This window comes from Emys orbicularis, chromosome 8 (assembly GCF_028017835.1).
Source record: "Emys orbicularis isolate rEmyOrb1 chromosome 8, rEmyOrb1.hap1, whole genome shotgun sequence".
Taxonomy (NCBI): Eukaryota; Metazoa; Chordata; order Testudines; family Emydidae; genus Emys; species Emys orbicularis.
In genome coordinates, this window is record NC_088690.1 from 107100934 (window position 1) to 107115494 (window position 14561).

At 53.6% G+C, this 14561-nt stretch overlaps 1 protein-coding gene across 1 annotated transcript in view; it reads right to left on the reverse strand.

Annotated features, from left to right (window-relative positions):
* Positions 1–233: 233 nt before the first annotated feature.
* Positions 234–14561, reverse strand: part of PDGFRB (platelet derived growth factor receptor beta) — a 27822-nt gene continuing 13494 nt past the window's right edge. The window contains exons 12-22 of the mRNA XM_065409095.1: positions 13883–13987; positions 13242–13352; positions 12094–12247; positions 8650–8816; positions 8269–8387; positions 7151–7273; positions 3799–3910; positions 3362–3461; positions 3145–3250; positions 996–1234; positions 234–387 (exon numbers count right to left, since the gene is read on the reverse strand). Of these exons, the coding sequence (XP_065265167.1) occupies positions 234–387; positions 996–1234; positions 3145–3250; positions 3362–3461; positions 3799–3910; positions 7151–7273; positions 8269–8387; positions 8650–8816; positions 12094–12247; positions 13242–13352; positions 13883–13987 (1490 nt within the window). The remainder of the gene's footprint in view (positions 388–995; positions 1235–3144; positions 3251–3361; positions 3462–3798; positions 3911–7150; positions 7274–8268; positions 8388–8649; positions 8817–12093; positions 12248–13241; positions 13353–13882; positions 13988–14561) is intronic.

Sequence of the window (14561 nt, forward strand, 5' to 3'; positions counted from 1 at the left end):
GAGAAGAGGTTTGTCTGTGAGGAGACCCCGCCTCGTCTCAGTAGTTTGATCAATGGGGTGGAGTGTGGCAGTGAGGCTGGGGGAGGGGAAAGGTGCCTCTATAGTCCATGTTGTGCTGGGAGGTGGGACGGAGGGCGGGATAAAGAAGCACCCATCCAGGTTCTCCACCAAGTTTGGTTGCCCCCCAGCTGGTCTCACTGGTAGAGTGTGGGGTAGCATCAGCCCTGCCCTTTCTACAGAAAACTCTCTTCCATGTCGTGGTGCCCTGGGCTTGGCTCCTGGCAGCCCGACTTCGGTTCAGGTTCCTCCTGTTCCCCTTCCTGCTGTGGGTCCAGGGGGCTGTCACAGGATATTGTGGATGCTGTGTTCACTTCGTTCAGAGTAGAACTAAAGGGGAGGAGAGAAAGGAGAGAAATAAATGTGCTGTCTGTAATCGCTGATGTCCCAAGCAAGGACCCACTTGCTAGGGAAGACATGGCTGGCTCTCTTGTGGCACGAGGAGTAACTACCTACGCCCCCACAGTGGCCTAGTGCCATCCTCCATCTTAGACAGGCTCCAACTCCCACAGAACGATTGACAAAATGGAACTTAAATTCACCCCCCTCACGCACACACAGTGCAGCCATCAACGCCCCACGGGCTGTGCACACCTAGAGCGCTAGCTGCTGCGTATACATAACAACTTGCTGTCCAGCCTCTCCCCGGGCCCCAAGCCCAGCCTGGCGTGAGGACCTTGAATGGCAGCTGGCAGTGCAGATAGACTGGGCAGCTGTGAAGGGAAAGGCCAGGCTGTGGGTAGATTTAAGGATCCTGAGAGTGAAGGGAGCTGATCCTGGAGCTGCTTTACCTGTTCCGCCTCCCCCTGTCCCCACCCCTTTCTACCTGACCACACTCTCCTGCTTCCACTTTTGTTGTGTGAAGCATTTGTTGTTTAGATCTCAGGACGGTCAGAGATCAGATTCGGGGGAAGCATGAAGAGGCCTGTGTTTGCTACCTGGCCCGGCTGACCGAAGCCTCCTGAGGGGCATCGTCGATTCCATCGGGCTTGGGGTCAGGAAGGGGGATGATGTACTCATTGTCCCCCTCGTCCTGCTGCACAGCTGTATAGAGGACACTTCCGGTGCCGGAGCTGGGGGTGAGCCCGGCGCTGCTGACCCCGGGGATTCTGGGCCTTGTGCGCAGAACAGCAGGGTGGTCACTCTTCAGGAACTCTTCCTCGACCTGTTGGTACCTCTGCTCCCGCGGGGCAGGTTACAAAAGAAACGAGGTGGGTGAGAGGCGGTTGCGCTAACCGGGGTCAAGCCGGCATCCTCAGGCATATAAAGAGAAACTACAGAGTCTGGGCCCTGTTCCCACTGGAAGCCGCACACTGTGCACTGCTACAGTGCCCTCCATTGCAGGATCGCACGGTGCTTCCCAGACATGAGCTAACGAAGCCCTCAGGGCAGCCCTGGGAGAGAGGAGGCCGATTTCAAAGCATCCCCTGAGCGGCTCCATTTTTGGGTGAGCCACCTGAGATATCGGGGTGATACTGCTGTTCTCCATGGTGCTCTATGTCTGTGTGAGTGAGAGGAGAATCAGGCCTTCTGTGTCCAAAATCCGAGGCACGCCCGCGGATGGCTGGACAATTGGGGAAGCACGTGGAATGGAGTGACCCGAGAACACTGGGGAAGAGCCAGGAACAGAACTCAGATCTCCTGAGCCCCAATCCTGGGCATCAACAACTAGACAATGCTCACACCTGACATTTGTCCCTCTCTTTTTATGTATCCAGAGTATTACCAATATGCCCAGCCAGCCACGCTGGGAAATGTCACTTTACAAAAGGCTGCTGATTTTTTTCCTACAGCAAATTGATCTTTATAGCAAATTGCTGGAAACAGTGTCGCTTTTCATTTTTTTCTCTGAATTGACCAGCAAATATATTTCAAGCCTTATGAATTAAACTGTTAACATTTCATTATCACCACTGACTCCGAAAGAGCCTGAAGTGCTTTACAAAATCTCAGACAAACTATACACAGGGAGCACTTTGCCACCAAAGTCCAGCCACCTCCGAGAAATGGCAAATGTTTAACTGCACACAGCAACGCTACACAGCATTTAGGGCAGGAAGTGAAGAAGAATGCTGTGTCCAGTTTGAACTGCAAGAGGGATTTAGATCGCCAGAATGTAATTGCTTGAGTTGGAGTATGCCCTGGAGAACATAGGCGCCGACTTCCCCTCTTTCTCGTGGGTGCTTGACACCCGCCCCCTGCCCCGCCCCCACTCCACCCCTTCCATGAGGCCCCACCCCCATTCCAACCCCTTCCCCAAAATCCCCGCCCCAACGCTGCCCCCTTCCCTTCCCCTATTCCAACTCCTTCCCCAAATCCCCGCCCTGCCTCTTCCCCGCCTCCTCCCCTGAGCAAGCCATGTTCCCGCTCCTCGTTTGGCGTGTGCTAACGCTGCCAAACAGCTGTTTGGTGGCGGCCGGGCGGGAAGCGCTGGGAGGCAGGGGGAGGAGCGGGGACGTGGCACGCTCAGGGGAGGAGGGGAGCTTGGCTGCCAGCGGGTGCAGAGCACCCACTAATTTTTCCCCGTGGGTGCTCCAGCCCCAGAGCACCCACGGAGTTGGCGCCTATGCTGGAGAATGGGATTAACACCCCTTTCCCTCCCCAAAATACCTGGGGATCTTATAGACCAGAATTTGTCAGAGCCTCAGTTCTCCAGCTCAGCTGAAAGATGCATCACCAAGTATAGAAGATGTTTGGCTGTAAAATGGGGCTCATTTCTCATACAGATTCTGTATATTTCAAGGATAGGTTATATTTAATTTAGACAAAGGAAGAAATGCCTGTGGTGTATCTAACTAAGGTGCTGACATGTCCCACATTACTACAGCATCAGAACTCCTCATAATCTTTAATGTATTTATCCTCACAACACCCCTGTGAAATAGGGCGGTGCTATTCTTCCCATTTTATAGATGGGGAACTGAGGCACAGAGAGACTCATTGCCCAAGGTTACACAAGAAGCCTGGCAGAGCAGGGACTTGAACCCGTCTCCCAAGCCCTAGGCTAGTACCCTAACCACTGGACCCTCCTTCCTCTATAGTAGAGTCTCCTCCCCACACTCCCAACATAGCATTCCTGGGACATACCTTCTTGTATCCATCTGCCAGGAGGTTCCCCATAAGTACCACCAGCTGAGAGAAGGAAGGTCTTATCTCAAACTTCTCTTCCCAACATTTCTGCATGATGTCATAGCTGGGGAGATGGGGGGGGGGGGAAGGACACCATAGAGTTAGATGGCAGAAGAGGTGATGGAGCCAGTTTGAGGAGATGTGGCCAGTGCAAATGTGCACAGTGAACACTTACATCTCGTTGGAAGCATGGGTGGGTTTAGACATTCGGTAGCCACATTTGATGGCATTGTAGAACTGCTCATTCATGGGTAGTTCAGGGTATGGAGTCCCACCTAGGAGGAGAAAGAAGAGCTGGAAACCAGGCTAACGGGGAGGCTCCACCACACTCACACTGTCAGTGTTGTTATAACACCAGCACCACCCTCCTTCCCATCTGTTCACCATTCCTACCCCACCTTCATCGCCAGTCCTGTGTGAGTCAGGGTGTGATAGGACAAGGGTCTGTCACAGAGGCCCCCTCCTGGCATGGGTGGCATGGGACTCAGGGATTGGTATCTTTCTCCCACGGTGGGACTGGAGGGAGATTCAGGGACAAGCCCTGCAGGACCTGTGTGGTCCTGGGAGGTGGGTTGTGTTCTATTGAAGGAGGGTGATTCTCAGGGCACTTACCCAGAGTGAATATCTCCCAGAGAAGGATCCCAAAAGACCACACATCACTCAGGGTTGTGTAGAGGTTGTTGAAGATGCTCTCAGGCGCCATCCATTTCAAAGGCAGGAAGGTCTGTGAGGACGAGAGAGAGCAGGAATGGGTTAGGCCCATGAGTCAGCCAAGCCCCTGGGGACAGCTCACTTCTGCACCAATAAGCAGGGAAGTTGGACACCTTCCCCTTGACTCTTCAGGGAGCCCAGTTTACAAAGGCTGAGGAGAGCCCCTTGGAGCAACTCTCAAGCACTTTGCATCAACCGTTTCCCTTAGGGTCTTGACTCCCATTTCCCAGAGCAGGGTGTTACACGGACCCTTGTCAGATGGGACAGGAGAACTGCAGTCCCCTTCACAGTTCCACTCAGTACTGACACTGGCTGTCCCCCTGCTGAGGTCTCTCCCCCACTCACAGCATCACGGAGAGGTTCTGGCCCTGCAAAGCCACCTCCCTTCCAGGGCTGAGTTCTCCTGCTGGGCCACTACACCAACCTGGCCAAATGGACTATTGGCTTTCGGAGACAGACCTGCAGCTGCTGAAAGGTGCCAAAATGACAGTCCAGGGAAAGAAGGCCCCAGCGTCCCCCCGGCATCCCCTGGGGCAGCTGCAACACGAGCTTCCCTCATGTCCGCTCTCCAGTGCACCTCAGCTCTGACCAGGAGAAGCTGCCTTCTCAGGTCAGGCATCAGCTCAGTTTCTACATCCATTCTCATCTCAGCCAACAAGCCTGATTGCTGCAATGGAGGCTTTTGTGACATGGACACCCAGCCTTTGCCTGAGTCAACTGACTCAGCTGACACCAGGCCATTGAAATGCGGTCACATGGTGACTTTCCACCCATCCCAGTCTAAGCTGGATGTCTGAAACCTGGCAAATGTGCATCACTATGAATTAGGGTGACCAGATGTCCCGATTTTATAGGGACCGTCCCGATTTTTGGGTCTTTTTCTTATATAGGCTCCTATTACCTCCCATCTCCTGTCCCGATTTTTCACACTTGCTGGCTGGTCACCCTACTATGAATAGATCTGACAGATCAGGACCTGCCTGGAGATTTCTAAGAAGCCAGGAAGAGAGGACCAAGATAGATATCCTAGTCCTCTTCTCTCCATGTTTCCTGTCTTTGGCCCAATCCAGCCCTGCCTGTGCTGCACTGAAACTCGCCTTGCGTGCAGCTTCAGCTGCGTGGTGCCCTGTGCTGGATGTGGATTTCCTTGCGCAACTGGTATCAAAAATAATCCCCAGGAAGGATTGCGAAGGGGCCTGGTTTCATTTCCTATTTTATGCGGAACAGCAGCGGCAGCAAAGCTGGATTGGAAAGCCCCAGCCCTGCTGCGGAGGGGGAAAGGGTGGGGCCTTGCCCCTTGCCCATGAACTGAGTGGGTGGCCAAGGCTCCTGCGTTACACTGGCTGCTTCTGGCTTCCAAGCAACGAGGGCAGCTCACCTACCCCTGCCGAGCTCTCCACTCCCAGCTTTGCCTGGCTGGCAGTGATTCAGCAAGAGGAGGAGAGTGGAACATGATTCCAGTGTGGTCTGGTGGCTCAACCCCTGCACTAGCACTCAGGACCTAGGTTCTAGCCCCAGCTCTGCCACTCACCTGCTGAGTGACCCTGGGCAAATCCCGTCTCCTCTCTGTGCCTCAGTTTCCCCAGCTGTAAAGTGAGGTAATAACACTGACCTCCTTCATAAAGCTCTTTGAGAACTGCTGATGTGACGGGGTAGGGATTATTCATCTTCCCCCAGCCCTGCCTTGCCTATTGGAATTTAAAACAAAGAGAACATCCTGGAGGATGCTCGTTGGAACCAGGGGCCCTTTCCGACCTGAAAGGCCCGAATCTCCTTCCTTGAAAGCACTCGCATGGGAGCCTGCAGAAAAGCGCTTCCTCTTTCTGTGCGGTCTAGTGGTTAGAGCAGGGGCTGGGAGTCGGAAGATCCGGATCCCATTCCCAGCTCTGCAAGTGACTCATGGTGACGCAGCTCAGCCTCTCCGAGCCCCAGCCTCTCAATCTGAAGGATGGTTCAGAGCTACTAGCTGCACAGGGATAGGGAACAAACTAGGGAAATGCAACCCAGATGGAGCTACTATAAAGTGGGTGTATAACTGGTTGGAAAATCGTTCCCAGAGAGTAGTTATCAGTGGGTCACAGTCATGCTGGAAGGGCATAACCAGTGGGGTCCTGCAGGGATCGGTTCTGGGTCCGGTTGTGTTCAATATCTTAAATCGGTGATTTAGATAACGGCATAGAGAGTTCACTTATAAAGTTTGTGGACGATACCAAGCTGGGCGGGCTTGCAAGTGCTTTGGAGGATAGGATTAAAATTCAAAATGATCTGGACAAACTGGAGAAATGTTCTGAAGTAAATAGGATGAAATTCAATAAGGACAAATGCCAAGTACTCCACTTAGGAAGGAACAATCAGTTGCACACATACAAAATGGGAAATGACTGCCTAGGAAGGAGTATTTCGGAAAGGGATCTGGGGGTCATAGCGAATCACAAGCTAAATACGAGTCAACAGTGTAACGCTGTTGAAAAAAAGCAAACCTCATTCTGGGATGTATTAGCAGGAGTATTGTAAGCAAGACATGAGAAGTAATTCTTCCGCTCTACTCTGCGCTGATTAGGCCTCAGCTGGAGTATTGTGTCCAGTTCTGGGCACCACATTTCAGGAAAGATGTGGACAAATTGGAGAAAGTGCAGAGAAGAGCAACAAAAATGATTAAAGGTCTAGAAAACATGACCTATGAGGGAAGATTGAAAAAATTGGGTTTGTTTAGTTGGAGAAGAGAAGACTGAGAGGGGACATGATAACAGTCTTCAAGTACATAAAAGGTTGTTACAAGCAGGAGGGAGAAAAACTGTTCTTCTTAACCTCTGAGGATAGGACAAGAAGCAATGGGCTTAAATTGCAGCAAGGGCGGTTTAGATTGGACATGAGGAAAGACTTCCTGTAAGAGTGGTTAAGCCCTGGAATAAATTGCCTAGGGAGGTTGTAGAATCTCCATCATTGGGGATTTTTAAGAGCAGGTTGGACAAACACCTGGTCAGAGATGGTCTAGATAATACTTAGTCCTGCCTTGAGCGCAGGGGACTGGACTAGGTGACCTCTCGAGGTCCCTTCCAGTTCTATGATTCTATGATTTATTGTCAGGATAATAGACTGTTCGGACTATTTGGGGAGGGGGGGAGGATCAAGGGAGTCAGGTGAGAGTTCTGCCCCCGTCCTTGGGAAGAGAGATTCCCGCCTGGTAGAACAAGGTGTGTGTGCGCCTGCTGGAATGGGGCAGGAAGGGAGGGGACCTGGGTCCCCGACTCACGCTGCCTTTGGAGATGTAGTTGGAATCCCTCATGATATCTCTGGCCAGGCCAAAGTCACAGATCTTCACCAGCTTCCCCTCGCAGATGAGGACGTTCCTTGCTGCCAGGTCTCGGTGCACACACTGTAGGGGAGGAGACAGGGTGCCATTAGAGGGGGGGCCCAGGCCACAGAACACCAGCAACAGAAGGTGCCACGGAGGTTGTCATGGTACCAGAGCAAACCCCCCCAGAAAGCAGCGAAACGAGCAATGATGCAGATTGCAGATGGACAGTCGGAGTCTAGGAGCAGCAGGGTTAGGCCAGCCTGGCTTACGCCTTCACGTACCCCGGACATAGCATGCTCACTGGGTTTGCTCAAGCATTGCATTGGCACCAGCAAAGAAGAAAGGCTCCTCCAGCATCAGCACGGACAGTTGATACTGCTGGCATCTCATTTAATGCAAGCTGCCTGGCCAGGCATGTGAAGGAGACTGGTGGGAGACCCGCCTGTCTCGTGGGGCACCAGAAAGGTCACTCTGGGCTTCGCTCTAGGGCCGTCCCCATTGCTGTCACACCCCAGCTATATACTTTTCCTAACAAACAATAGAGCTTTGGTTACACTGACAATTGGCCTAAGCTCAGCCAGTCGAATTAGCCTTGGAGACCCCGGGAGCTCTGTCCTCATTGGCAGTTCAGCTTGAATACCCACTGAAGCATCTGTTTCCAGAAGCCTTTAGGCTGTGAGTGTGCTACTGATGGCTGTTTGTTCATTGGCACAGCACTGGCCTCTGGTGAGGATGCTTCTGGCTCTGAGGAAAGGAAACCAGACAGCACCAGGACCAACCGGAGAGCGGCTCTAAGGGGCTGCAGGCTGCGGGTTTGGAAGGCAGTGGAGCCAGACCTACTTTAACACGTAGTATGGCCACACAGGCCCCAGGACAGTGCCAGCAAGTCGAGGCAGTCAGTGGCTATTTGACGCAAAGGCCTGTCAGAGAGGCAGAGTCGGCTCCTGGTGAAGCCTGACTGAAGGTCTGGCTGGTCAGGAGGACTTTCATGTCACACACCAAGAAAGAGCTTTGATTTCTTCCCTTTCAGAGCCCACTCCCGCCAAACCCGCCTGGCGACTCGGCACACATACGTTTTTGGACGCGAGGAACTCCATCCCGTTGGCCACCTGGAAACTAAACCCAATCAGGTCTGTGTAGCTGAGGAATGGGGACTCGTTTATCAGGGTCACGCGGTCCGTCCTTTCGGGAGCTGGAGGGAGGAAAAAGGCACAACGGCTGTTACCAGGCTCCCACACGGATTAAAACTGGGGCTCGCGTCGGTGGGAACAGAAGTTGGTCTGGGGTTTTTCAGACCTCCACAGAGCCTCAGTGTGGGAGAAACTGTGCCAGCACTGTTCTGGCTCAGCAGACCCTGCGGGAATCAGCTCACATCCCAACCAGCTCCTAAAGCAAAGGAAACCAGTCACCGTGGCACGAACACCATCTCCCTCCCTTCCAGGGACTCCCGTTACCTGAGGGGGAATAGCTGTCCAGCTCGTAGGGAGTGCCGTAGTTGGAGGACTCAATGTCAGCATACTTGATCTCTCCCTTCATATCAGACATGGGAACGTAGTCCAGGGAGTCATCCTTGCTCATATCCATGTAGCCCCCGTCACTTTCGACAGAGAAGGAGGTGAGGCTGGAATGGGGAAGCAAAGAAACCATTCAGAACAGATAGTGTAAGAGAAAGGGTGGAGTGGATTTCAGATTCAGAGAAGGGAGGCTTAATTTCAGGGACTGTGGTTACAGAGGGCCAGAATTCCAAAAGTAGGCATGGACAATGGCACACGTATCGTTGCTCAGGCCTGAGTGGTGGGTGCAAATTCCGATGCACGAAGCAGGTATTGGCATGTGCATGGCCACATGTGAGCAAATGCCCCCTTTCCACGTGCACCTTGGAAATTTGTTGCGTATCTGAGGTGTGCACAACTGTATGCACATATCCGCACATGCCTAAGGGCAAAAATCTGACTCTGAATTTCCTTCTCCCTCCACAGGAGGGGGGGCCACCCCAGGTGGGGGTAGGAGGGGCGTTGGTGCCTTTGAAAGCACTGGAGAGGGGAATGAATGACTCTGCAGATTGAACTGCCCTCTTCTCTCAGGAGAGGTGGCAGGAGCCACACTAAACTGAGTTTTTAAAATCCTCATTCTTTAGTTAACCACTGGGCCACATCTCCTACAAGGCCTGAGCCCAGCCTCTCTAAGCACACCTGCAATTTGGTGCCTGCATTTTTTCCCATGTGAGTTTTTGCACAGGAGTCAACTCACATTGGTGCAGGCGAACGGGGTCCTTAGAGGGAGGCCTGCGGTCTGTATGCAAAAGCATGTGCAAATTTGCCTGCTTACTCTTGCGTGCCTGTGTGTAGGCGGGCGGCTGGGCTGGAGCAGAACAGCCCTTGCTCTGAGCACAGTCTTTAAATGGTTAATGTTAAACCAAACTCAAGGTTGGCTCTGTGCCTTTAAACTAGTAAACACAAGAGATGACTGCTTAGTTACAGTGTTTAAGTAGAAGCCAAGCCCCTGAGCAGTCCTGCCTCCCGCCACCCCTAATATTCTGGGCTAGTACTAAGAACCTCCTCTTCTGTTCCTCTCTCACTCAGCACTGCCCAGTTCAGACACAGGCAAGCCTTCTTAACTGGCCTGCTGGCTCCCTATTGGTCAGTGTCTCCTTATGGCCCTTCTAGGCCCCTGGAGGACTAAGTCTCATTGGTAGTCTGGCCCTGAGCAGGTTTTCCTTAAGCAAAAGAGTCCAGAGACTTTGAAGATCTGGGCCAGGCTGTCAGGACCCAAAGCCTCTAGCAGGCAGCAGAGAAGGCCTGACAGACCCCATCACAGTGTGCAAATGAGGTGATGGTGCATATCTAATTAGCCATTTGCATGTGCTACTATGGTAACCCTGTACACAAAACCTGAGGTCTCCTTTTGGGCCTAACTGCCTAAATAGTAACTATCCATTTTAGGGTTGCTAACTTTCTAATCGCACCAAACCGAACACCCCAGCCCCGTCCCTTTCCCGAGGCCCCACCCCTTCTCCGAGGCCCCGCCCCTGCTTGCTCCATCCCCCCTCCCTCCATCATTCGCTCTCCCCTACCCTCACTCACTTTCACCGGGCTGGGGCAGGGGGTTGGGGTGCGGGAGGGGGGTGACGGCTCCGGCTGGGGGTGCGGGCCCTGGGGTGGGGCCGGGCCTGAGGGTTTTGGGGTGGGGGGGGGTATGGGCTCTGGGTGGGGCCAGAAATGAGGGGTTCAGGGTATGGGAGAGGGTTCCAGGCTGGAATGTTGGGGTGTGTGTGTGGGGGTGAGGACTCCAGCTGGGGGTGCAGGCTCTGGGGTGGGGCCAGGGATAAGGGGTTTGGGGTGCAGGAGGGGGCTGGGGTGTACTGGGGGTGTGGGCTCCGCCTTGAGGGGTGGGCGCTGGGATGGGGTCGGGGATGAGGGGTTTGGGGTGCAGGAGGGGGTGCGGGGTCCCGGTGGCACTTACCGTGGCTCCCAGGAAGCGGCCCCCAGGTCCCTGTGGCCCCTAGACACATGAATGGCCAGGGAGGCGCTGCAGGCACCGTCCCCACAGCTCCTATTGGTTGCGGTTCTCAGCCAATGGGAGCTGTGGAGCGGGCACTCTGGGCGGGGGCAGAGCGCGGAGCCTCCCAGGCCATGGCCACCCCAGTACCTAGGGGCCGCAGGGACCTGGCGGCCGCGTCCGGGAGCCACGCAGAGCTAGGGCAGGCAGGGAGCCTGCCTTAGCCCTGGGCCCCCACTGCGCTGCCGACCGGACTTTTAACGGCCTGGTAAGTGGTGCCGACCAGAGCTGCCAGGGTCCCTTTTCGACCGGGGGTTCCAGTCGAAAACCGGACGTCTGGCAACCCTAATCCATTTAGACAGCACAAATGCAACTGGCATGCAGCAATCCAAGGTTTTGCACCTGCCAAAACTCCCCTGTGAAAATCTGCTGCATGCACAAAATTGCAGCTAGCATTTTCAAGGCCTTAATTTGAAGACTGAGCCCAGATTAACGTTCTTTTGTTCAACATTTATTATTGTCTCCTCTGACTTGAAATGGAAACTGCAGGAGCTTCAATCAATGTACTGAGCGCCTGTCTCATTTCACTATTGCTTCTGTGCGCTGGGACAAAACCCTGCTTTGTAACGTCCGTCTGCGATGCATCTCAGTCAACCCGCAGAGAGCTTCCCACGCCTCTTACGGCAGCCGCACAGTAACAGAACTATTTTCCTCTTTTTCAGCCGGGGAAGAAAAGCTGTCACAAAGCTGCGCTAAATCTGCCCACTTCGGCACTGAGCACAACAGGGCCTGTTCTGCAAATGAAGAATTAGAAGCAGAAAATTCCAGGGCGGGACCCAGATCCGCAAAGGTATTTAGGTTCCTAACTTCCATTGAAATCAAAGTACTGCAGATCTGGTTCATAGGTTAGCCTACCCGTAAGTCACTAGTCTTCCCCAGTGTGAACAAGAGAACATAATCTTTAGGGTTTAGTGCCCCAGAAAGGACAGGACCCTGCTGTGGCTGGCTGGGATGGCTGCATGCATAAAGGAAATAGAAGGCAGGGGCGCCAGAACAGGGTGGGCCACGGCCCCCCCACTTTTAAAAGTGGGAGGGGATAGCCCTCCCACATTTTACCGGTAAGGCTGAGCAACATGGGAGGAGGGACTAGAGAGAAGTGAGCAGGGGGTGGGTCTTGCGGGGAAGGGGCGGTGCAAAGGCGGCGCCTTGGGGGAAGTCAAAGTGGAAGGGTGGGGGCTCAGTGAGAAGGGGCGGGGCCTTGGGGGAAGGGGTGGCATGGGGGTGGGGCCTCAGGGAGAAGGGGAGACATGGAGGGCGGGGCCATAGTCTTGAGCGCCGTTGGCCCCCCTACTTTTATAGACCTTCTGCTGCTCCTGAGAAGGCTATTACTTTAAAGGCACCTGTACACCTTGTCCTCTTCAGAGGCATTCCCATACACCTCCATCTCTCGCCTTGCTTTCTCGGTGTAGTACTGGAGGAAGGTGTGCTTGTTCCGGAGCAGATAGTCCACCAGGTCTCCATAGCGGCAATACTCTGTTATGATATAGATGGGGCCTGCAGGAAAGGAGAACGCTTGAGTCAGGTGTGGGCTTGGGGCAGCTTTGCTGGCTCAAGGCCAGGACTGTTCTTTTATTACCAACCATAGCTGGGTGGGAAATGCGCTTCCTGTCTTGTGAAAATTTTCAAGATAATGAAAAATTTTCCTGTCCCGAATTAGGACGTAAAGTTGAAATCTTGAAAACTGTCATGAACTGAAAACCCCCTCAAAACGTTTGGTTCTGGGTCAGCTGAAACATTTCATTTCAGTTTTGACCATTTTTTATTGACAAACAATTTTTTTGACTACGCTTAGCTTAAATTTCAAAACAACAAGTCGCTTTGAGACAGAAAATTGGCATCTTTCATTGTGAAAACGTCGACAATTTCTACACTTTTCTTTTCAGCATTTTTTTTTTTTTAGTTGAAAAATTTGTCCGAACCGACTTCTTCCTGAGAACAGGTTCAGTTTGACAAATCAGCATTTTCCAGTGAAATTCCTGACCGGCTCTACTGCCAACCCCTTCGCAAAGAGGTCACTGCACGTTCTCCCAACCGCTTGTAAGGGGACTCAGGGAGCCCAAGGGAGGGAGGCCCTTTGCTTGCTGGGCGTTTGGGACATGCAGATGAGTGGAGAACAGGCAGGACCACTGGCCTTCGAGTTTGGAGCACCGTCGGCTACCTGGGCTCTCCACAAAGCATCGGCCCCTCTCACGGGTCATGCTGCTGGAAGGAGATTGGATGGAGACCATTTTCTTATGCCTGCTGCTGGAGGGGGATGGACACGCAGCAGGGAGGAGTGGAATCTGGCAACTCATGCAGAGTTTTCTCCCATTCAGGCAGCAGGCCCATGTGCACAGATGGGCCGCCTAAGCTCAGCCTGGCAACCATGCTAAGGGTGGTGACCTCTAAGCAGGATGCTAATGTTTGGGGCAGTAGGGGGAGGGGACAGGTACCAGCTGTGATGAAGGGGGATCATGTCCAGGGGAGGGGCAGGGGAGGGGACAGGTACCTCCTTTGGTGCAGGCTCCAAGTAAGTTGACAATGTTTAGGTGAGGCCCCAGGTGGCTCATGATCTTCAACTCAGACATCAGGGCCTGCTTCTCGCTGCTCCTGGCGGTAGCTGTTAAATGGACGCATCAGTAAGATGAAATAAGAATGCTGAGGTGTGAGAGACGAGAGCACGACCCTGACACATGCACAGCCCCCAAGGAACTGGTGTCACATACACAGCACTGGGTCGGCGGAGGGAGAGGCTCTGAGAACAAGGCTGGGAGCCGGGAGCTCCTGAGTGCTTAGCCCGGCTCTGATACTGACATAAGCAACTCCCTCTGATTCCTGCTTACCTAGACCTTTGCCTTTTGGAGAGAAGGCAAGAAAGACAGTGGTGCTTAGAAATAAACCCCTGTCCGTGCCAGGCAGGGGCCACAGAACCCTGCTAGAATCACCTGTGAGCGAACAGACCTGTAGCTAGCACCGTCCTGGTCCCACCATGGCCAGGGCTGGGAGGGGTGAGACAAATGACTGACCCAGCTGGTGTCTATGCAGAGGGAGGGAATGTCTCCTGGCGGGCAGGAAGGATGCAGTGGGGGAGAATGATGGAAGAGGGGTAGAGTGGCAGTGAACGAAGGGGAGAGATGGTGGGAAACTCACATTTGAGCATTTTCACGGCCACTCGCATCGTGGATTGCGAATGGCTCAGGCCATGGGCTGTTGCCTCCACCACTCGGCCAAAGGCTCCGGATCCGAGAGTGCGCCCTGCAGCAAAACACCAGGGAGATGCAGATTTCAGCTGCAACAGGGCCAGACGGGAGGGGCCCACAAGGCAGCTGCTCAGAAAAGGAAAGACAGCAGCACCGCACACCCACGGCAATCGCAGCAGGGAATGGCGGTAGCTGGGAGTTATGATGTCTGTGCCAGGGCTGATTTCCGCCTGGCTGGGAAGTGCGTTAATAAGGAGGAAAAGCCCGAGGGTCTTTCCCAAACAGAACTGTAGCTATTCCAGATGTGGTCACCAGGGGTAGCACTGTTTGACAATTCCATTCCCGCAGAGGTTCATTCTCAGAGATGCTTTATTCTGCCTGGTTTCCTTCTGACAGTTCAGCAATCATTTTGACCAGGGCCTGGATGTATCGGCCCTGAGATTTCTAATGGGTCCTATCCCCCGCTCTCTGTTCCCCCATGCATGTCAGGACCAAAAGTTCCTGAACCCAAGGAAAGTCCTGGATGTTTCTACCCCACCCATATGCCCCCTGCTCTCTGTCCCGGTCCTGCTCTCCCAGCCCCACAGGCGGTTGTGAAGGGCTTCGAGATCCTCAGGTAAAGGGCTGTA